At 40.7% G+C, this 21,987-nt stretch overlaps 2 protein-coding genes across 2 annotated transcripts; both read right to left on the reverse strand.

Moving 5' to 3' along the window:
- Positions 1 to 1,767: 1,767 nt before the first annotated feature.
- On the reverse strand, positions 1,768 to 20,485 carry LOC108676317 (atrial natriuretic peptide receptor 1; the record flags this gene model as incomplete). Its single annotated transcript, XM_018164378.2, is given in 5 exon segments — positions 1,768 to 4,957; positions 5,251 to 7,135; positions 7,868 to 7,987; positions 19,568 to 19,663; positions 20,277 to 20,485. Coding segments are annotated over 2 exon segments (3,267 nt in total). The 3' UTR covers positions 1,768 to 3,275.
- Positions 7,302 to 13,705, reverse strand: LOC108676309. The gene is made up of 9 exons (XM_047880650.1): positions 13,506 to 13,705; positions 12,944 to 13,190; positions 12,472 to 12,569; positions 10,636 to 10,751; positions 9,956 to 10,075; positions 9,272 to 9,414; positions 8,885 to 9,028; positions 7,868 to 8,004; positions 7,302 to 7,310 (listed from the first exon to the last, which is right to left on the reverse strand). Exons 2-9 carry the CDS (start codon positions 13,173 to 13,175, stop codon positions 7,302 to 7,304), a joined length of 999 nt encoding a protein of 332 aa, XP_047736606.1. The 5' UTR covers positions 13,176 to 13,190; positions 13,506 to 13,705.
- Positions 20,486 to 21,987: the final 1,502 nt, after the last annotated feature.

Genomic DNA, 21,987 nt, shown 5'->3' on the forward strand with positions numbered 1-21,987 from the left:
ATATTATTATGGCAATACGGTTACGATTATTTTTCCACTCTTGATTCGAGTGCGAGTATAACATGTAATTATTGTCAAGCTTGTCAGGCTAACCGCTCTGCCCCAGTCAAAGTTGCTCATGGTTAACACATTGTAGTCGTCTTCGTGCTGGAAGAGATCATAATAAATTACATAAATTGCACAAATCTTCTCGCTATCTCATCATCAAGAATAAATAATAATTTAAAATCAATAGGACACCCACTATCCTTATGATTATTATGGTTTGTTTGCTCTTCGTAAACTGTATACAAAATAATATAGGTTGGCATCGCTGCGGTCGTGGTCTAAGAGATTGTGAGAGATGCACGCCTGCAAGATGATGAGTACCGGTATTACCATGACCATCACAGTGGCCATCACCATGACCATCACAGTGGCCATCACCATGACCATCACAGTGGCCATCACCATGACCATCACAGTGACTATCACCATGACCATCACAGTGACTATCACCGTGACCGTCACTAGTGTTGAATATCCCAAATTCGTAATAGTTTTCGTTTCTGCGAAAATTGTTAGCAATTCATGAAAGTGCAGAGCACAACACAAACCTGAAAACCGCAGACAATTCAACCTCGCGACTTAGACATGAAGCATTAAAGGGGCGACTCGCCCGTGGCTTACATCTTCAATAAAACGAAGATCAACATAAACATCATCCAAGATCAATAAATTAAACCAATATCTAATAACAAAATTCGATAGTTACTTCAGCGCAATGGACAAAATAATTCTTGATTGAATACGATACAAATTCAGCCGCCACACTGTCCAACCTAGCGGTCCGACAGCACTGAATAGGAACTTAACGAACATATAACACGTACCCTATATAAATAAATAGTAACAATAATAAAAGTAATAGACTTTCCGAGTTGACGCATAATATTTCCAGAAATATATTAATCATAAGAGCGGGCAATGTACACAACATAGGAGAGTTCTGGCCGCTATATACAGTAGGAACTTGTGAGGCTGTGGCTGCAGTGCTGCGACCAGACGATAAACACGGCACAGCATCATACATCATTATAATTGATGATGGATTAACGATACTACCGTATCAGTTACTTGATCGTGGTAGATTTAGGCGAGCAGAAGATGACTTACTTCTAGCAAGACGCTGGTGGCCAATTACGGCGAGTGGAATGCACATTGCACAGTGCGTTAGAATATGGCTTAGTGATGGTGGTGGCGTAGCTTCAAGCTTTGTAGTAAACAATAGAAAAAAGGAGAGGGATGACCAAGAAGGCGATGTGGCTTTCGCCAAGCAAGCAGCAGAATATAACACTTGTACATGACTGGAGTGAAGCCTGCATCGAAGAGTGACGGCAAGTGCTCATCGACTAGGACTTGTGCCAGAAAATGAGCATCTCAAGAATGGAAGAGTGAATGTGATGAGAGACCCAGAGAAGTTGTCGCAGAGAGCAGAAGACGAATGTGGAATTGTCCGTTAATTGATGGAAAACCCAAAATAAGGTGGACGCTGAAAATGCCTCTTTCTTGAAAGTCAGATACATGAGAAAATGTTCTCATTTAACGCAGTTAGATTTTGATGCGCTGTTGACTTAACCCTCTACCGCCGGACATAAGTAACCGGAGCAATTTTACCACAAGCCTACTTCCTCAAAAAGGAAACATTCTAGCGAGCGCAAAATGACTTGCACTGATGGTTGCCGCCACGTACGACAACTTTAAAATGTTTTCTGTTGCGTACAAACGTCCTCAGGTTACTACATTCAATAGTTTACGGATAATTTAAGTTGAAAGTTACCGTATGTTCCTAGAGACATGCGGCGGTAGATGGTTAAGGAAAAGCCTACACCGAAATGCTTCCAAGTGACGACGGAATGAATGCCGTCGTCGACGACACCAATACCATGGATGCAATGGCCATTCCGTTCACAATATAATTGAGCGCCCAGTTTGAGAACGAAGCGAGAAATAGCAGCCTATCCGCAGGCGTGGTTATTTCAACACCCAGAAACAAATGCACTTTACTAAAACACTGCTGTGGAAAAATGCAACATAAAAAAAATGAAGAAGAGAGAACTTAACATTAACCACTTGAAAATCTCTCCAGATTGAATCTTCAAGATATTCTTTTTGGTTTATGTTTAGAGTTGATTTTGCGAAGAACAATAGTTCGTGAGTATAAATTAGTCGAGAGATGGGTTGTTTATGGGCAGGCAGCGCGCGGGACGGACGGCATGCAAGGCAGCGCACTTTACGTACGAACTATCGTCGGCAAACACCGACAATCACACGAACAATGAAATGAACAATACGATGAACAATGAGATGAACAGCAACGATGATAAACGAGAGAACCAATAAATGGCTAAGCGCAAGTAATATTCAAGGCAAGCAGACTGCCATGCCTCGAATACATTCATTGCAATCAAAGTCTGGTAAGGACGAGTTGTTGCATATAATCTCACAAATGCGGAATTATGCAAACGTAGTCTCCTGCAGTAATGTGCGCTTTCGAGAGCTGCATATATGAATAGAAGCTCCTACGATGAGCACAGCACCGCCACCTAAATTCACAGTTTCAGTCTTTCAGGTGCTACGAAATTTCTATAATTTCATTAAATTATTGAAGCACAATATGACGCAGAATGCTCGTCGACAAAAAGAAGTCGTACGATGAATATGTGAATCGAGTACCAAGTCTGATGTGAAAAATTTCACTAAGAGTTTCAAACTGTAATTACAGCTGCCACGGCTTAGTTTAATGAGTAAAAATATAAGAATACGATATGCAAGCCCACCTTGAACCAAATAGATAACTTTAGATAAACAGATAAACAAGGACTAACATAAACAACAATGATGCAAATTGAATAACTTGGCTGTAATCTGACGATAAAACGAGGCTCTAAATGATCAATATATGTTTTTTTTAAGTCAAGTCGTCAACATTCCGACCCTCGCACACGTTCACGCACGACATGAACGATGAAGCTACGCTTCAGAGCTTACGTTCCTTGACGCATAGCAGCAATGCTGGAGCCTTGGGTCGCTCTTGAGCTCAACTGAGGCGTGTAGCGGTGAGTGCTTCAAGTCCCAGAGTAAATATCAATTCCTTCTCGACAAAATAAGAGCAACTTGATTCAATCGTTGAGATAACATAAAAATTCTTACATAACAATAAAAGCTTGATTGAATCGGAGAGATAATTTATAAATTATTTCATGACAATAAAAGATTACTATGGAAAGCCAGAGTCAAGCATGGCTGGGCGCCGCACTGGTTGTGGTGCTGCTGCTGCTGGTGCTGCTGCTGCTCTTATTGCTGTATGTAGAAGCGCACATGCCTTTACAGATAATAGCTTTAAACGGGTCGTCACAAAGTTCTAAAGGAGTTCTTTTCTGTTCACTGAAAGCTATATTATTCAACGCGGGCACTTCACTTTGCCTACCGATACTGTAACACTCGCGCCCTAATGATAATAAAGGGATAGCACTCTCGTCATCTCCACAACCACCACTTCTATGATAAACATTGCTATTCTCTGGCCGTAATGTTCTGTTGTCCTCAGATAAATAAAACATGTGATCCTCACTAGCAGCAGGATGTGAACAGGACGCTACATGAGACGCTCTCTTGACACTCGGACACGGGCCAAACACCGACATCTTCCGGGACTTGGACTGAGGGGGAGAACAGGACAGCGCTGCGCAATGATTATGGCTGTTGCTCTTGACGCCAGGACTAGTGCAATGCACCGCAGACACAGGAGTCTCGTTACGTTTAGACGAGGTGCTGCCCCCCGTACCGGTGCCTGTACTGGCATAACCGCTGCTGTCACCACTCTGGTGCTCGCCTTCTTCAGCCCCAGCATCCACTCCACAATTGATGGCCCCCAAATGCTCACTGTCTTCATTCCTCTCCTCTACGACAACGCCACTCACGGACAGGTTGAGGGCTTCGATGGTGTTGTGCTGATGCCCTAAAGTGAAGCCGCCTATCGTGGAGTCACTCAAGCTGCTGGTGATGGGCGGCACGGCCATGTTGCCGCTCATCGAGCGCTTGCGGCCATTCGAGAAAAGCCCCGCGCTGCTAGAGGAGCCGCCGGAGCTGTGGCGCCCTGCGTGGTTGTTTGAAGACGACGACGACAATGAAGACTGACGCGACGCCTGTAGGACGGACACAGAGGGTTGGGAGATCATGCCGTTGTGACTTCCATGTCTTTGTGGGTGCAAAGACAGACGCCTTGATAGCGACGTAGAGGTGGGAGTGGGTCGTGCCTGCATGCGGGGGTTCATTGGTTGTAAGGTGGCTGTATTGCCGCTGTCCATTGGCACGCACGTCTGCGGGGAGTCCAGGCTGGGGCTCACCAACATAGGATATCTGTTGAGCAAGTTGATGACCTGCAAGGCCGTGGGCCGCCGAGACGGGCAGATCTGCCAGCACTGCAGTAAGAGTTCTTCAAGTAAAGGGTCAAGGTTGGGGGGCACAATGAGGGTGTTCTGGTCCCTGACGTACTCCAGCACTTGGTCGTTGTTCATGTTTTGGAAGGGAATAGCCCCGAATGTAATGACCTCGTACAACAAGACGCCATAAGACCACATGTCAGACATGGACGAATAAAATCCTTCTTTAAGAGATTCGGGAGCCATCCATCTCACAGGAACCATGGCTTTGTGCTTTATTCGGTAGTAGTTAGTTTCGAAGACAGGCCGCGTCATGCCGAAGTCGCCAATCTTAACAGTTTTATTGACATTGACGAGGCAATTCCTACAAGCGAGATCTCTGTGCACGTATTTATTCTCGGCTAAATAGTTCAGGCCTTTAGCCACGTCCTTGACCATGGACGTGAGGCGGAAGTTGGAGACCTCGTCGTTGTCGTTACGAGATGAATTGTACACGAGGTTACGACGCGCCAGTAAGTACTTCTGCAGATCACCTGCACACACAACAATAAGTAACATCTTCCATGGTGTTGCTGGACTCGCTTATATATTTTAGTTCGCGTGTAATGTTATAAGCTGGTAAGCCATTTAATTCATGCAAACATAAGCCCCCGTGAGACTTATTGTGTAAGTAGCAACGCTTCGAGAACGAATTAAATAATTTCGAGATTGCCGAAAAAACATGAAGTAATTATTCTCTCATTATCGTTAAATCAAAGATTTAATTTTACATACTCAAAATATGCAAGCATAAGTTAAATTCATAGATTAATACAGATCTACTCACCATACAACATGAACTCCATGACGGCATAAATTGGTTCAGTGTCGATGCAGACGCCTATGAACCGAACCAGGTTCTCGTGCTGCAAGGTTCTCATAAGATTTGCTTCAGACAAGAATTCTTTCTTCTCAGCAATGGTCGAGTTGGGCTTCAGAGTCTTGACAGCAACGGCAATCCAGCCATGGTTTTCGATGTTACATTCACCGCCGTATATGACGCCGAACTGGCCTTCTCCAACACGCCTATTGAGGACGAGGTTGTCACGTCTAATTTGACATCCTGTGAACATGTTGAAGATATTGCACTCGCTCCACAGGGCTTGTAGCTCCTTCACTTTGCGATCATAGTTACGCTTGATGATGAAAACGCACGCGACCGGGAAAATTGCTGTGACACTGAAGAGTAAAAGGCACAGCATGACTATGGCATTTGTACAGGACACGCCCAAAATGAACCTGAAGCCTTCAACTACACAAGGTTCTAATTTATCCCTGGGAAATTCAGCAGGCCATGTAAGCTTCGATTTATAAAGCTCGAGTCTGTTATAAGATTCGTTTTTACCATGGACCAGATACTTGGCAACTTCAGTGTACTCGCCGCTCTGGAACTGCCGCACGATCACGTCCGTCACGCGAGAGTGACTGTCCTGGAAGCTCACTTCTCCAGACACGCCATTAAACTTCAGAGACTCCAACTTCTTAATGATCATGTCAGCACTCTGGTCAGACCGCAAGTCCACTGTCAGAGATCGGTCTTCATTAGCCATCTTATCAAGGGCAAGAGCGAGGCTCCAGACGGCATCGTACGTGAAGCCGGCATAGTCCGACTTGGCCGTAGAGGAGTAATTCACTTTTTTCTCGTAAGCTTCCTGCCACTCTTTGACTGTTGCGTTCCACTGCATTACTTGGTCTGGGTCTGCGAAGTACCGATAAGAAAGAGACATGTGTCCCTCTAAAGCCTCCAGCATTTGCTCGCGGGTACACTCGGGGAGAGACCCATCAGCGTTCTCAACGGGCATTTCGTACCAATCCCTAGAGTACCATTGCGGCAGGAACCAAACATACCCTTCTCGGGCAGTCATTCCATTATGGTATGCTAAGCAGACGACAATGCGGGCAACATCTTCATAAAAGTCACATATAATAACAGTTGACCGCTGCTGTCTGAAGACTTCTAGATGGGACTTGAGACTAAGGGACTTGGGGTCGGCACGATATTTCCGCATAAGGAAATCCATGTGGTGCTGCTCCAACACCTCCCGCAGCGGCGTCACATACTCAGCGTAACGCTGACCTTCCTCCGTGATCGAGGCTATTCTCTTCCAGCCAAGCTCCAGGAACAGTTTCAAGAAGACGTGCCTGTAGATCTTGTTCTCGGGAATTGTTCGAAAGAAGAAAGGATACTCTGCTTGGTCAGAAAAAATTGCCCCTTCAGCCCCGTATGATATCATTGGTATTTTGAAATGGTTTTGGACGCCTGCTAAGGGTACGAGTGTATCGGAACAAGCAGGACCAATTATGCCAACAGTTTTCTTGAGGTTGTTTTTAGAGTAAGATTTGATAATACTGATAAACTGAGCCATGACCATGTCGCGCTCACACTCGTCATTGAGCGCTATGCCATTCAAGACATACTCGGGTAAGATGGACTTGTTCGAGTTGATGTGTTCAATGGCCAGAAAGAAGGCAGGGACGGTGCCAGGCGCAGCAAACCTGTTCTTGGCGAGCCAGTATGAGCTGTGCTTCGACTTGCTGGTGTCGACGCTCGTATTGTTGTTGGCAGCCACTGTCGGCTTCCGAGACTCAGAGCCTTGAGCGGTTACAGGAAAGAAGCCCAGCACGAAAAGATTCGTGGGGCGCGCCGAGAACCTCCAATTTTTCCAGTCATTCTGAGAACAAAATAACAGTGATTTTTTACCGGAGATTAATCACTGCTTTCTATGACTGAGTGTTCACAAATCTTTGGAGCTCAATTTACCGACCTAATGCCAAAATTTTGTATAATCTTTGGAAATATTCTTAGTGTAATTTTAGTTACTATTTGGAATGTAACGTCTAATTGAGCTGAGGCCACATATTACGCTTATATTTAAAGTACGTAAATTTTATTTCGAAAATATGATCCGAACAATAACATTTTTAAGACCATTTAAAATTTAATTTAAAAAACTGTCAACTAAGAAAATAACATCATAAGACTACTCCACTTTAAGTTTTGATCCTAAATAAACAGCTGGCTTCTCTATCATCTTATTCTATACGATACCAGTAATTCAAAATGGCCACAAGAAATAGGGAAAGCATAACTTATACCCCATAGACTAAGCAACATTCACAACTCACACAAAAAATCGTATAGAACAAGAGAAACGTGTCAGACATTTAGTCCCTTGTGCCCTATAATAGAGTGTAGAACAGAAAGGAAGACACTCATGACACTCATGACGCCGTGCCCCGTAATAGATTATAGGACAAGAACGAGGAAGACACTCATGCCCCCGTGCCCCGTAATAGATTGTAGGACAAGAACGAGGAAGACGCTCATGCCTCCGTGCCCCGTAATAGATTATAGGACAAGAAGAACGAGCAAGACACTCATGCCCCCGTGCCCCGTAACCTACATTTTTCTGCAGCCACTCGCAGGCGATGCTGGAGTAGTTGGACCGGCGCGTCAGGTGGCGGGAATATTCGGCGAGCAGCGACGAGAACTCGTGCGCCCCAGGCGCCAAGCGCTCCACAACCTGCACGGCAAAGGCAGCTTATCTTCAACGCCGCAAAACCAGTATGCCGACCTAGAACAAACTTATCTGCTAAAAAATTTAGGAATTCAAAAATATTGTTAGTTTTGATTAAGTACAGCGTATCAATCTTTCAGACAAGTGGACAACTACTTTTACCGAAGCAACCTGCCTACTTATATTAGCATTAATTGTGACAACCACAGAAATTGAAACTGGCAGTAATACACGAAGAAGAGGTTCTCAAGCGCCTCGTTGCTTTGAATCTTCCGATTCGATGTCACGTGGACTAGACGGCTTTCATCCTAAATTGCTCAAATAATTTAGCAACAGTCCTGGCCGGCCCTTTGACAGTATTATTTCAAAAAAAACTTGCACGAATGAACTTTGCCGACCGATTGGAAAGAAGCTCAAGTAACACCATTGTTCAAAAACGGTAACAAAAGTAGTCTCGGTAACTATCGCCCTGTCAGTACTGACAAGTGTTGTTTGTAAGCTAATGGAATCTGTTGTGAGGGATAGGATTATCTATCACTTGACTGTTCACCATCTCTTATCAGATTGTCAATATGGTTTTATTGCCGGCAGATCCTGCACCACTAACTTAGTATCTACGTTGAACGATTGGACTCGTCTGCTGGACAAAAGGGAGCCAGTGGATGCATAGTACCTCGATTTTGCCAAAGCATTTGACAGCGTTCCGCATGAGCGGCTGTTGCGTAAAGTGAAATCTTTCGGAATTGAGGGAAACGTACTCCAATGGATCAGAGATTTTCTAGTAGGTAGACGACAACGTGTCAATATTAACGGAACCGTGTCAGACTGGGCATCAGCTGTCTCTTATACACATCTAGATGTGTATAAGAGACAGGAGTGGCGCAGACAGCATCAGGCACCCACCAGTATTGGATGCAAAGAGAGTGGCGCAGACAGCGTCAGGGCCAGCGCAGCGTGCTGGAGTAAACATGCTGCCCACGCACCAAGACTCGCTGCAGTGCGGCTTGCCTTCATTGTTGTAGAACAATGCAGAAATATTGGCTAGTTCTGTGAATAAAAAATACCATGTTTAACATAGGACTATATAAGAGAAGATATGAATTCATGGGCATTGGGAAATCTGGACAGCTTCATAAAATTTATTAATCAGACATTTTGTGATAATTTTTTGACAACTGGATGATGAATTCGGTATGAAATTCAACATGAAACATCAACAAGAATCTTTCTACTACATATAAATCTGTTAGAAAATGATTAATAAAATATGTCAAGGGATGCCAATACAACCTTCTTTGGAACGGTAAAAGGTTTTGAGGGCGGGATTAATCTTGTTGGTGTAGACACGCCAGTGTTCCAGCAGCGCAGGATCTTTGTTCTCTATCATTTCAGCCGGCAGGAACCACCCAAACCTTCCTCCTGTCCCTAGATACCTGCAAAATATTATAACTTTGAATATTATTCAGAACTGAACAGGTTTTTGAAAGCCATGGCTAGTTTTCCAGTGATATTCTGAATACTGCCTCATCTCAAAACAAAAACTCTACTCCAACGGTCACAAAATTTTGCAATTAAAGTATTGCATTTACCTGACGGTGTTATATTGGTAAAGTATTGTATTTACCTGACGGTGTTGTATTGGTCAAGTATTGTATTTACCTGACGGTGTTATATTGGTCAAGTATTGTATTTACCTGACGGTGTTGTATTGGTCAAGTATTGTATTTACCTGACGGTGTTGTATTGGTCAAGTATTGTATTTACCTGACGGTGTTGTATTGGTCAAGTATTGTATTTACCTGACGGTGTTGTATTGGTCAAGTATTGTATTCACCTGACGGTGTTATATTGGTAAAGTATTGTATTTCCCTGACGGTGTTATATTGGTAAAGTATTGTATTTACCTGACGGTGTTGTATTGGTCAAGTATTGTATTCACCTGACGGTGTTGTATTGTTCAAGTATTTTATTTACCTGACGGTGTTGTATTGGTCAAGTATTCCCACATGGGCAGGACTGCTCCATGCAAGAAGATCCATCATGAGAGCACGCGAGTTGCCGGGGCGCAAGGCCTGGTATTTCTCCATGCATGGCCTGCATCACAAGGGAAAATAAACAAACAAAAATCTAACGATTAATTAATTACATCATTGTGTCAAAAGTTTGAACTCTTGAACATAAATGTTCAACCTTCCAAGTTTTCAATGAAACCAATAGCACACAAATATCATACGTGCATAGACGGGCAATTTGTAATACACCCTAAAGTCATGCTGCTGCACACTGATATATTTATTGAGCTCAAAAAACATGGTTAACATTTGAAAAGATCAAACTTATTGGCCACACATTGTGCTGTAGAGGTGTAAGCAATATTTAATTGATATATTTAGCTTACTAAACAAGTAAAATTTCTCAAGTCAACTAAGCTAGCAAAAGATGTTAATTATTTATTTTCATGAAGCTTTTGAGTAGCATTTAATCACCCCATTAAATGAAAAATTATCCACTAAATGATATGATTTCAATAAATCAATACATGCAAGCGGCACTACTACATTTGTCAATGGTTCAAATAAGCTAATCGGTGGAGCATGAGCAACTGCGACAGAACAACTAGCAAGGTAAACAGCTACTGGGACACTGCCACTGACTGGCGTTGTAGGGGCGAGTTGAGTAGCACAGACAGACTCGAGTTGTCTGTCTCATTGCAGGTGAAGACCTCAACATCTCGGTACCCCATCATCTGGCGCAGCAACACTGCAACCACCTGCACACAACAGTACATTCTTAGACTCAAATACAACTACATGTTGGCATCCATAAATCTCGAAATATGATGGTTGCGCCATGTCAGTCAACCCACTACTTGCTGTTGGCAGTGCATCGAGTTGCTCGCCTTGAAGATGACGCTTGTCTTCAAGCCTCCAACTGTGGCTCCTTGCTACTTCTGACTCCCTCCCAAATGGCTCATCAACAACTGTATCCCAGGTTTGGAGGTTGATATTTGCTGTTCCCAGGATGCACCTGCAGACATTTAAAATGCAATGCCAGGCAGCCAGTTGGGCTCACACCAGTGGCTAGTTCTCCAAAGAGCAAGTACTTGGTAATTCCACTGTCCCGCATGTGATGCACATGATGGAGTCAAAGGACACAACGTTGGCACAGGAGGAGATGCAGAGGCTCATTGTGCCAGCTTGTTCCAAAACACATGTGTTTGTGACCCCGTCTTCCCATGTGACTTTGAGGATGCAGCAGAGCAGGGAAGTTGGAAGCACTCTACCCTATGTGGTATAATTAGGAACATGGTTTCCCATTCTACCATACGTAGTTTTCCTTTTTACTGTACCTGGTATAGGTTTCACTGCCATGCAGAAGAGTACTAAGGATGCATGTCTGGTACACTTTAAGCTTATAGTGTAGATCATCACCTGCTCGTTTGACCACACCCTTTTGTTCAGTCTGGCCATCACACCTGCCACTTAGGTATCTTCCTGTCAATCTCGCTATCAAGGGACAGGTTGTTGCTGATGGTGGAGCCCTAGTAGGTGAAATTTGAGCTGTTCACCAATTTGCAACTTTGAGTTGTTCACCGTCAATAGTGATAGATGGGGATGCTATAACGTCCTGACCCGTGACCTTGAGTCTCCTGATGCTGATTGTCAGGCTGAACTCCCTGTAGGTGTGGGCAAGCATCCCATCAGCATTTAAAGATCCTCTTTAGTATGGGAAGAATCATCAGCAAAATGCAACTCTCTGATGAGGACACTGTGGACCTTTGTTTTTGCTTCTATACAAGCCAAGTTGAAAAGTTTACCATTGCTTCTGGTATGTAGATGGATGCCCTCAGTGGAGTCTCTAAACGCAAACTTGAGCAACAGTAAGAAAAAGCTGCCAAAGAGAGTAGAGGCCAATACACAGCTCTACTTAACTCTGCTTTTGATACTAAAAAGTGCTGAGGTATTGACATCGTAGCTGACTACACCCTGCATGTCATTGTGGATTGTGGAAAGAGATAATGCTGAGAAGACAAGGGGGGTAACCTATCTTCACCAGAAACAAGAACAGACCTCCCCAGCTGACAAGATTTAATTCTTTTTTAAGGTCAGTAAATGCAATCTACATAAGCCTCTGTTGCTCAGGCTCTCGACATTTCTCATGCAGCGGCGCAAGGAGAAAATCATGTCTGCTTTGGACCTCAGGGCTCTGCAACCACATTTGAATTCCGGGTAAACGATATCAGCGAGGGCTTGTTGGCGGCTGACTGCCGCATGGGCAAAGACCTTGCCCACAATGCTGAGAGTGATATTCCTCTATCCCTCTGTAGTTGTTGTAGTCTCTATGATCTCCTTTATTTTTGTACAAAATGATAATCTTGGTGTTGCGCATGTCTTATAATGATTAATATAATATTAAAATATACCATAAAACAAAGTAATAAATTATCTTGCATGTGTAACAATAGAAACACAAGAATATTAATGAGTGACCTCCGAGAGCAGCTGTTGACTAGGCCACTCTGAGGCAACAATTGTGAGAGGCTGGTGACCCTTGTCCGTGTAGAGCAAATGTTTTGGTGCTCTCGAGCCTGAAAACAAAATAAGCCCAAATAATAAATTTTAGTAACTACAATAAAAACACAAGCAGTAAACTCAATTTCAAGTTTATCCAAGATAAAGTTAAAGGCTCTAGCTGGAGTCTCAAGGGAATGCAAGGAGCCCTAAAACTGACACATCAATATACATTACTCAGTAATTAAATATCTGTCTCCAAGAATTTGGGCCATTTGAGAGCCTTAGCAATGTAAACAGATTATATTCCACATACACACGATAATTGTCCTAAAAAGAAGCAAGAAAGAATGATTTCTTTAAACTAGCCTAAAGAATGAGCCATTAAAATTTAATGCAATATAAATAAGAGCAGAAGAATAATCTCAGATGCTATGGAGTATAGACTTACCACCAATGCCATCACAAAATTCAGGGGATCTGATGTATGAAGAATGTACAGGTAACAGAAGCTGCAATAATGTTATTACAGCAATCATGAGCCATACTGAAGAGTGATGAAGGGAAGGAAGTGCATTACTTAGGACACTTTTGTATAAGCCAAGTTTTGAGCCATTATTGCTTGTCTTGATAAAGCAGCAGCAAAAATAGCAGCAGCTCCTCAGCAAACAAAGCAACACCATCACCGCTTTACCATCCTGCAACAAAAATAAGCAGCTTTTACTTCAAACAATTTACTGCCTTCATGTGAAATTGGCCACACTTTGGTTACTTGTCCATCAATTACTAGAATATTTACTCACATGAGGTTTTCATGACTGATTGCAAAATTTTGTCTTTCTTTGGGTGTAAGTAAGTATGTTATGTTATTCCAAGCCGAATTTTTGTTTTATAATTTATGTTCATAAATTATTTTGATCATTAATGATTATCTATGGAATTTAGGAAACATGATTTTTTAATAATATAAATTGATTATATTCACAATAAATTTAACATTTTGGGCACTTTACCTTCTAATTGTTCCTACAAATAATGTAACTTTTAATAGTTTGGTTAAAATATGTCCAGGTCTCAAGAATAAATCACTTTCAATTCTTTGCAAAACATAAAAACACTTTGATTTGTGACTTGCCACACTAAGGCAAACTTGGGTCTCATTATCATGGAAGCACATTAATCATATAATTTGTAGAATTTCACAAGCCCTTCCTGGAAATCATAAATTATCAATGTTTACAGTAATTTAAAATTTGTCACTTTGCAGCTGGAAAATTTCAGTACTAGCAAGTAGGAAAATTATAATTTAGTGCCATAGCCATAGTGCAACTATATAATTAATAAAAGAAATGGCATTTGAGATTTTGGACCAATCAATGCTGCTTTAGGGGCCAGTCCACAGCAGTGATAGCACACTAGCACCACCTCTCAAGACACTACTGCTTTTGACAGTGCCACAGTTTTTGATGACAGTTTGAATGACAGTGCCGACAAGGAGTGCTAACAAATCGACCGAAATTTACATTTTTTCGAATGAAAGGATTTATTGAAGTCAGGATTTGAGTCATTAAATGCCAAAAAAATATTAGGAATTTATATTTATGCATGGATTAAAAAGTGATCTGTGATCTGACTCCAAAAGATCTTGTTATAATAAGTAGTCAGTCATCATTTGTCAAGGATGAAAAACTGATTTACACTAATTATTTCATTATTTCACTCAAATTTTCAAGCTCCCCAAAGGTTGACCATTGAGTTTATTTTGTCACTAGCAATGCTAAAATTTTGCCAAAGTGAAAATCAATTTCGCCTGGAAATGAGAGCTACAGACGGTAAACTAGCTACGAAACGCGCTAGACTCAAAAATTTTAGAACTCACAAATCTATCAAACATAATTTCAACCACAAAAACTCCAAAACACAACGAAATCAAATCTCACATGGTCCGTTTACCCTATTACGTTCTGCATGTTCTTTTCATTTTGGCAGGAGGCAGGAGCATTGAAGTCCTACTGTGGAGTGTAGATTGCGGAAGTTGAAAATTTTATTAACCAACATGTTTGCAAAGTGCAAACCGCAATTTTTTCAATCAAACAAAAATTTATGACATTAGAGGCTGGCAACCTCTAATAGGCATATAGTGGCAAACCAGAGCTTTTTTTGGAATCAGTTCATTTTTAATTTCCTCAGTAACTCAAGATTTAAACCAATTTCTTAAGTATGATAATGCTGGTATCCATGATACTTTACTCAGTTTACTGGTCTACTTATAAGACTCAAAAATGAACTGGAGGGAGAATCTAAAAAATTTTCTGCTTTGCCACTATGGACTCACTCAGGCTGCCATAGTGGCAATTCTGGCAAAGCAGAGTTTTTTAGACTCTTCCTCAAGTTCATTTTTGAGTCCTATAAGTAGACCAGTAAAGTATCCTGGATACCAGGCATTATTACCAGCATCATCAATCATCATACATAAGAAATTGGTTTAAATTTTGGGTAAATGATGAAATTAAAAATGAACTGATTCTAAAAAATCTCAGGTTTGTCAGTTGTCACTATGATTAGAGCTGCAAGATTTCATACCTACTGAAGTGAAATTATATATTAGACTTAGAGCCAGTGTGGAATTCTGTATAGGTAATATATTCTCATGTCAATATAAGAAAATGTATCGAAATACCAACCCTACCACCGCGTTACACCACCTTCCACTGCAATGAAAATTGACAAACTGAGCTCATTTGAAAATCGCGCGTGGTTTGAAATCCAATCCCGTGTTGCCAATGACTAATCAAGTTAACTAGTCATTTATCTGTAGGCTATCGGACACAGTTTTGCAATGAATACGTTCTAGAATAAAAAAAAAACACATCCAGCTTCCTAAAAAATTCTCACAATTGGACATCACCCACAAAGTTTTCGATTTCACACAAAATTATGAGATAAACTTCAACTCTTTCACTGCATACATTCACATGGAGTTTTCTGTTTACTTCTCACAAGACGGTGTCACACACTTATGTTTTGGTTGTGTCTAGTTTGATTTCACATTAGACTTGATTCACATTCCATTCTGAGATTTAAATGATTGAAAGTTTTTTTTAAATTATAAAAACCTATTTATACGTTCCAGATTTGAATTTTTTGCCCTATTATGTTGAATTTATCTTGATAAATTGACTTCAAATTCTGAATGATTTCGTCTGCCATCCCGCATTTTCAAACGTTTTGTGTCTTTTAGAAAATTTTTGTTGTTTAATATGGGAAACTATTTCATTATAGAAAACATAGAGCACGTACGGTATAGTGCATTAATAATACAATTTAATTCAATAAAAATTAATTTTTATTTAAAAAATATAATCAGATTTTTAATTCAACATTTTTCTAATAGAATTTAATTCTACAGCATGTACCATCTAGTGTATTAAATAATAAATTTTTATTTAGTAAAATTTAATTTTATTTAATTTTTTAATTTAATTTAATTCTACAGCTTCAACCGGTAAAAATGAGCATCATAGGAATCAAAGTAAAACGGTCATTCATACATCACAAATTGAATGACATTGGATGGATTTGATAGGTATTTTATTAATCCTGTTTATATATATAAGAACGGAAATGACGCTTCTATTTCAGAATGATAATGGAAATGTTTCTACTATTTCAGAAACTTTTCTTGAATACACTTCCAAAAACTAAAGTTCTGTATTCAATGGAGTCTTTGAAATGACAAAATCATTTAATTTAAAATTTTTAGCTATAAGAGTAAGATTGTCATTTGTCAATATGAGGAGCATTCATTCATCATTCCTGAGGAGCTGTAAGAAAAAATTCTTTGTTTTTTATGTAAAAGGATGTTTTTCAATTAAAAGAAATGCAATAATTGATTTTTGGAAATACGATGTTAAAATTAACGATCCGTATTAGAATTCAAAGTCGTTTTCATTCCTTTGATCAGAAGTTTTCGTTCGTTTGATCAGAAGTTTTTGTTAATTTGATCAGAAGTTTTTGTTTGTTTGATCAGAAACAGAAAAAGTTTTTGTTTGTTTGATCAGAAACAACATAATTATTCATTCTCTTGCATTAAGTATACAAACGATTAGTTAATTCCTAATTCGTATACAACCGTATACCTACGAATTAAGTAACGATTGATCATCCCGCTAGATCACCGTTAGCGGAAAAGAAGCAATTCAATTCAGTAGCACGTTAGCCCACGTGTTATGAAGTTCGTCTTGTCTGAACTCTGAATTGCGTGTTTAGTGTGCATGATGAAAAACTCTGCCTAATGATTACTTAATCAAGTTAATGAAGTTTAGTTCATTGCAGTCAACTTAAGAGACAAATTTTCAACTAGGCTAACTAATACTTTTTTATACCTAAGTCTAATTTTAATTGTTGAGTGATAGGTGCAGGTTTACTGTTAGAGCCACGATATTTCAGAAAAAATAGGACTTTTCCAGCCCTGCACTTAGTGCAGGGCTGGAAAAGTCCTATTTTGTCCATGGTCAGGAAGATGTGCCAGGTGCGCGGGAATTTATATTGTCATTTTAACAACCTGCGCGGTGCGCCGTACTATGCCGGTAAAAAAATGCGCCGTGCGCCGACAGTGCCGTACTTTTAGAAAGCTAAAATAGTTTAAATATGGACGCGCGGCAATGCAAATTATGTAATCACACTGTACCGTACACACAAACGTGTATCCGCACTGTGTTGTGGTTGGATACGAGTTAACTAGATTGCTACCGCGTCAACTCAGGACTCAGGTTCTAAGAGTCAGCACAGTAATGAATATTGATTCATAGATCACAATTCAATCGGACATGAATTACAGAACTAAAGAAGGCAACATGGCTTTAGATGTGCCATCGGTGCCTTCCAATGAATGACTGGACTGGTTGCGGCAAGTAGGATTACTAGGGTATGAACCTGTATGTCAACAGTATGATCCTGCATGCCAATGTTATGACTACATTTACATTACTGACATCCTCCCGGCCGGCAAAATCGACACGATCAATACCTAATAACAATGCGCGTAAATGGACTATACAAATTAGGTCAATATGGCATAATTACAGAATGTAATTATGCTATGTGATACATAATATGAATATATATATTTGCAAGATAAGTCAATGGTCTGTCGTTTATTTTTGCTTCATTTTAGCAATAATGGTTTCCAAATNTTTGTTGAAGATCGCGCATAGTTGCGGGCATGTCAAAGCGGTCAGACTGCAGACTGCTATTAAAACATGCTCAACTTACAGTAAAGACAATTTTTAATGTTGCCATTTGACTGTTTTAGGGTATAATTAGAGATTTGGGGTAACACGTGCATGGAGAATCATGAGAATGTAAATAAATTCCCGCCTCGTAAATGGCTTTTCATGGCTGAGATATGGAATTCACGGCTTGGTGAAATGGATCACGGCTCAAAGAAATGGAATCACGACTGGCAAATCCATAAAACCACGGCTCAAAAAAATCCAGTTGCGGCTTGCCAAGTAGATATATTCCATGCCTGACTTAGTGCACTATAGTAGCTTTTAGTAGGAAATATAATAATAATGTATAATGGCAGTTTCCAATCATTATATAAAAAATTAATGACGTACCTAATAACTACGAGTCTACGAGGCTATTTTGATCACGCTAGAGCCTGGACAGTTGGGTTCAGTTGAAATTTGTATAAAAAATGGCAAAGGCCGGCGCCCGGCGGCATAAGGCAAACCGCTAACGGTATGACGTCAGCTCGTAAGCTAAGGCGTACCTATGGCGTAACACCTATGAAGTCTAATCTAATATGCCAACTGCCAAACCGTTGTGAGTAAAAAACACCAATTTATGAAATTTAATTGGTTCGGTTCTGGCATTGATCATTTAAAAACTTAGCATGGACTTGAAATATTGTTGTTTCACTCATCATCACGCCCACGGAACGGCAGCAAAGCAAATCATGAAGTATGTTCAGACTTCAGAGTATCAGAGACTACCTATTACGCATGAGCCGATTTTTTTTTTTTTTTATAGTTGGTTTTGGAGGCTTCCAGTGCTTGTGCACTGCCCAGCCTGGTCTCTGTCACTCTTTTGATGAAAGACTATGTACAACGTACTCCAATGGATCAGAGATTTTCTAGTAGGTAGACGACAACGTGTCAATATTAACGGAACCGTGTCAGACTGGGCATCAGTGCGCAGTGGCGTGCCACAAGGAAACGTTCTTGGGCCTATTTTGTTCGTTGCTTTTATAAGTGATCTGCCAGAAGCAGTGTCCAGCGTGTGCTCCATGTATGCCGACGACACAAAAGTTTATAATTCAATGAAGGATGCGTCAAATAAAGCGCAACTACAAGACGATCTTGACAGTTTAGTTAACTGGGCTGATACGTGGAAGCTGCGGTTTAATGCTGACAAGTTTGAAGTACTTCACCTCGGAAAGAACAATGAACAGCAACTTGAAAGAGACAAAAACTTAGTAGAGAGTGTTCTAAGACATGCAACAAGGATAATTTAGGGCTTGAAGGGTAAGTGTTATTTAGGAAGATTAGATTATTAAGCTCCCAAGCATCTGTATTCGACGACTGCATGGTGACCTCATTGACGTATACAAGTGTACTAATCGTTTGTACAAGATCAAAGAAAGATTACTTTAATATGAAACAAGAACAACACCAGGGGCCACGGCTATAAACTAAAAAAAGTGCGTTGCAACTCATCCAAGCGACAACATTTCTTCTCGCTTCGAGTCACCGACATGTGGAACAGCTTCCCTGGTGACATCGTTGGCGCTTCGAGTATGAACGCGTTCAAGAACAGACTAGATAAATCTATGGAGAAACGTTTGTTCACTTGAAATGCAAAGCACCATACAGACCTGGTAGAAGTCTAGTAGCTATTTCAAACTAACGTCAATTTTGAAGAGATCCAGTCAAAGGACTGGTTTTCAGATCTGCCACATCAGGCCTATTCTTCAGCGCCGACATCACTATGATATTATAGTTGTGCGTGAAGCACTATATGTTTATTCGAAGTGGCAGTGATTGTGCGCGCTGTTAATGTGTCTCACTTTGTATACAGATTCAGCGTAGACCTCCAGGCGGGTGCTGATGTATTTATTGAAGCGATGCAGCTCGTAGTGGCACAGGTAGTCGGGAGTGCTCGTCTGCAGTGGATATAGCTATTAATTTGCAAGACTACTTAATAAATATACATTATGCAGCCTACTAATTGGTAAGGCTACTTAGCAAATATACAGCCTGCTAATTGGTAAGAATACTCGGCAAGGGCAAATGTACAGCCTACTAACTGGTAAGAATACTTAGCAAATATACAGCCTACTAATTAGTAAGACTGCTCAGCAAATATACAGCCTTAACATAAATGTCATCACATTGTTTTTAAAAACACATTTCCAACGTTAATATTAGAGAACGTGATGTTTTGCTGTTTATGAATATTTGAGTTGAACCACGTCTTTCTTCAGTGCAGATGACACGTACAGAAATTCGCAGTTGATTATGAATGGAAAAATTCATGCTTAGATTTAAATAATGAAGCTGAAAGTAGAAAGCTGTAGTCAAACCTAGCATATAAGTAATACAATCAGCAGGAAATTATAATAATAATTCAGGCATTGACAGAATAGTACGGGAAAACCAAACAGGCCTTCAATAATAAAAAATGAAACTATCCACAAACTTATTAATTGCATGATGGAAAAAATCTCGGCAAGTGAAGCTTTGGATGAATGCAAGGAAGACCAACTGAAGTCAAACCTCAAGTTTGCAGGAAGGGAACGAGATGCTGGTGAAGTTGAACTCCTGCAGCAGCGCGGACGGGTGGTAGTGGAAGACGAGGACGGAGCGGTTGCCCGAGATACGCAGGTTGTTCCTCAGAAAGTCAGGGGTGAGGTTGTCACCCAGGTACGCAACTTGCACATATAGTCCCTCCTCCTCAATCTGCTTGTGAAGAAAACCCCCTGTGTCTGTAAGCAATGCAAATTCAAATTTAAATTCATACAATTTGTGCGAGCGGTAAACCGGCAGCATCTGATAGTTTTCATAGGTGGGTAGCTTAGAGTACATAAATGTTTTGAACGGCTAAAATTAGGAATAGAAGGTACAATATGAGCTTTGGTTAAATTTATTCCTGAAGTGAAAGTTATTAGCCATCAATAAATACACAAGAACAAATTTTGGCAAATTAATTTGGGAATTTAGTCGAGTAGTCGCCAAGCAGCAGTGACTTCGGTGGTGTTAACAGTGATGTAGTGATAGTTCTTTTCACAATTCCCCTACGAGGCTCAATGAGTTTGCCACTAAGTGTAAGAAGATACCAAGTCCTAGGTAATGTTAAAACAAAAGCAAATAACATGTTGGTCGTTTCTAATTAAATGTCAGCATAAGGGTCGAGGCGATCCTCGAGGGATAGCTTCAACTATACACAGGAAGGTAAGACAGGAAAACTATCCAACTGCCAACCAATCATTATCACTTATTTAGCTTAAGCCTCCGATTGATACACAATTAAATAGGAAAAGATGTACGGGCAGCAGCTTTCACAAAGAGCCGCTCTGAAAGAAGCCTTCCTGATGTAGCTTCGGAAGTAACTGGTGAGAACTGGCTACAGAGTGGCACATACAGCGCCAGGCACTCGCCACTACTGGCTACAGAGTGGCACATACAGCGCCAGGCACTCGCCACTACTGGCTACAGAGTGGCACACACAGCGTCAGCCACTCGCCACTACTGGCTACAGAGTGGCACAAGATGAAGGTACTACAAACAAGGCCCACAGAAAACAATTATCGAATGCCAAGTCTCCTCAATTGTCAGGGAAAACGATCAATTAGCATCGAGTACCCCAAGAACAGAGCAGCTAATAACACACGTCCGCCCGACAGCAAAGCCCGTAACGGAATCCCAGGTATGTCTGTCACCGGTCAAAGCTGACGAAATACTCGCATGAGCCGATGAGGTCCTATTACGCAGATACATCTTATTTTCTTTTCAACTTCGGAACACGCGGTCACATCAAAACACAGCTCTTTTGTAACAGAAATCTATTTTAACCAAAATAATTGTTCTACTCAAGTTCTACATGTGAAAGTTTTTCAATACCTATACGAATATTTTCAGGAAAATGACTTCATTTGTAAAACAAATTCATTAGTCCTGTTTGCAAGGAATTCATATACATAACATGATAGGCCATACAGTGATATAAAATTAGATGCGGCAACTTTTATAGGATTTTAGATCAGGGCTTCTTGAATCTTGATAAAGAAGGTAGGTTTAGGTCAACACTTTAGTACGTATGACGGGATACTTATTTCGTGGTATATATTTTTTAACTGTACGTTCTGTTAATCCTGTGCTAGCTTAGTGACTAGTCAATTGTTGGTAACATTTATTTTATGACTGCAATATGGAATCTCATTTAACTGTGTTAACTATTATTTTGTTAACTAAAGGGTTTAATTTATTA

The sequence above is a fragment of the Hyalella azteca genome, unplaced genomic scaffold (assembly GCF_000764305.2).
Source record: "Hyalella azteca isolate HAZT.00-mixed unplaced genomic scaffold, Hazt_2.0.2 contig5826, whole genome shotgun sequence".
NCBI lineage: Eukaryota > Metazoa > Arthropoda > Malacostraca > Amphipoda > Hyalellidae > Hyalella > Hyalella azteca.

Bases quoted from the DNA above. Each gene is read 5' to 3' on its own strand.
- LOC108676309 (XM_047880650.1), bottom strand. From the start codon at position 13,175: ATGGTGTTGCTTTGTTTGCTGAGGAGCTGCTGCTATTTTTGCTGCTGC. The intron at 12,570-12,943 runs GTAAGTCTATAC...TTTTGTTTTCAG, and splicing joins ATTTTGTGATGGCATTGGTG to GCTCGAGAGCACCAAAACAT. The intron at 10,752-12,471 runs GTCACTCATTAA...TGTTGTGTGCAG, and splicing joins GTCAACAGCTGCTCTCGGAG to GTGGTTGCAGTGTTGCTGCG.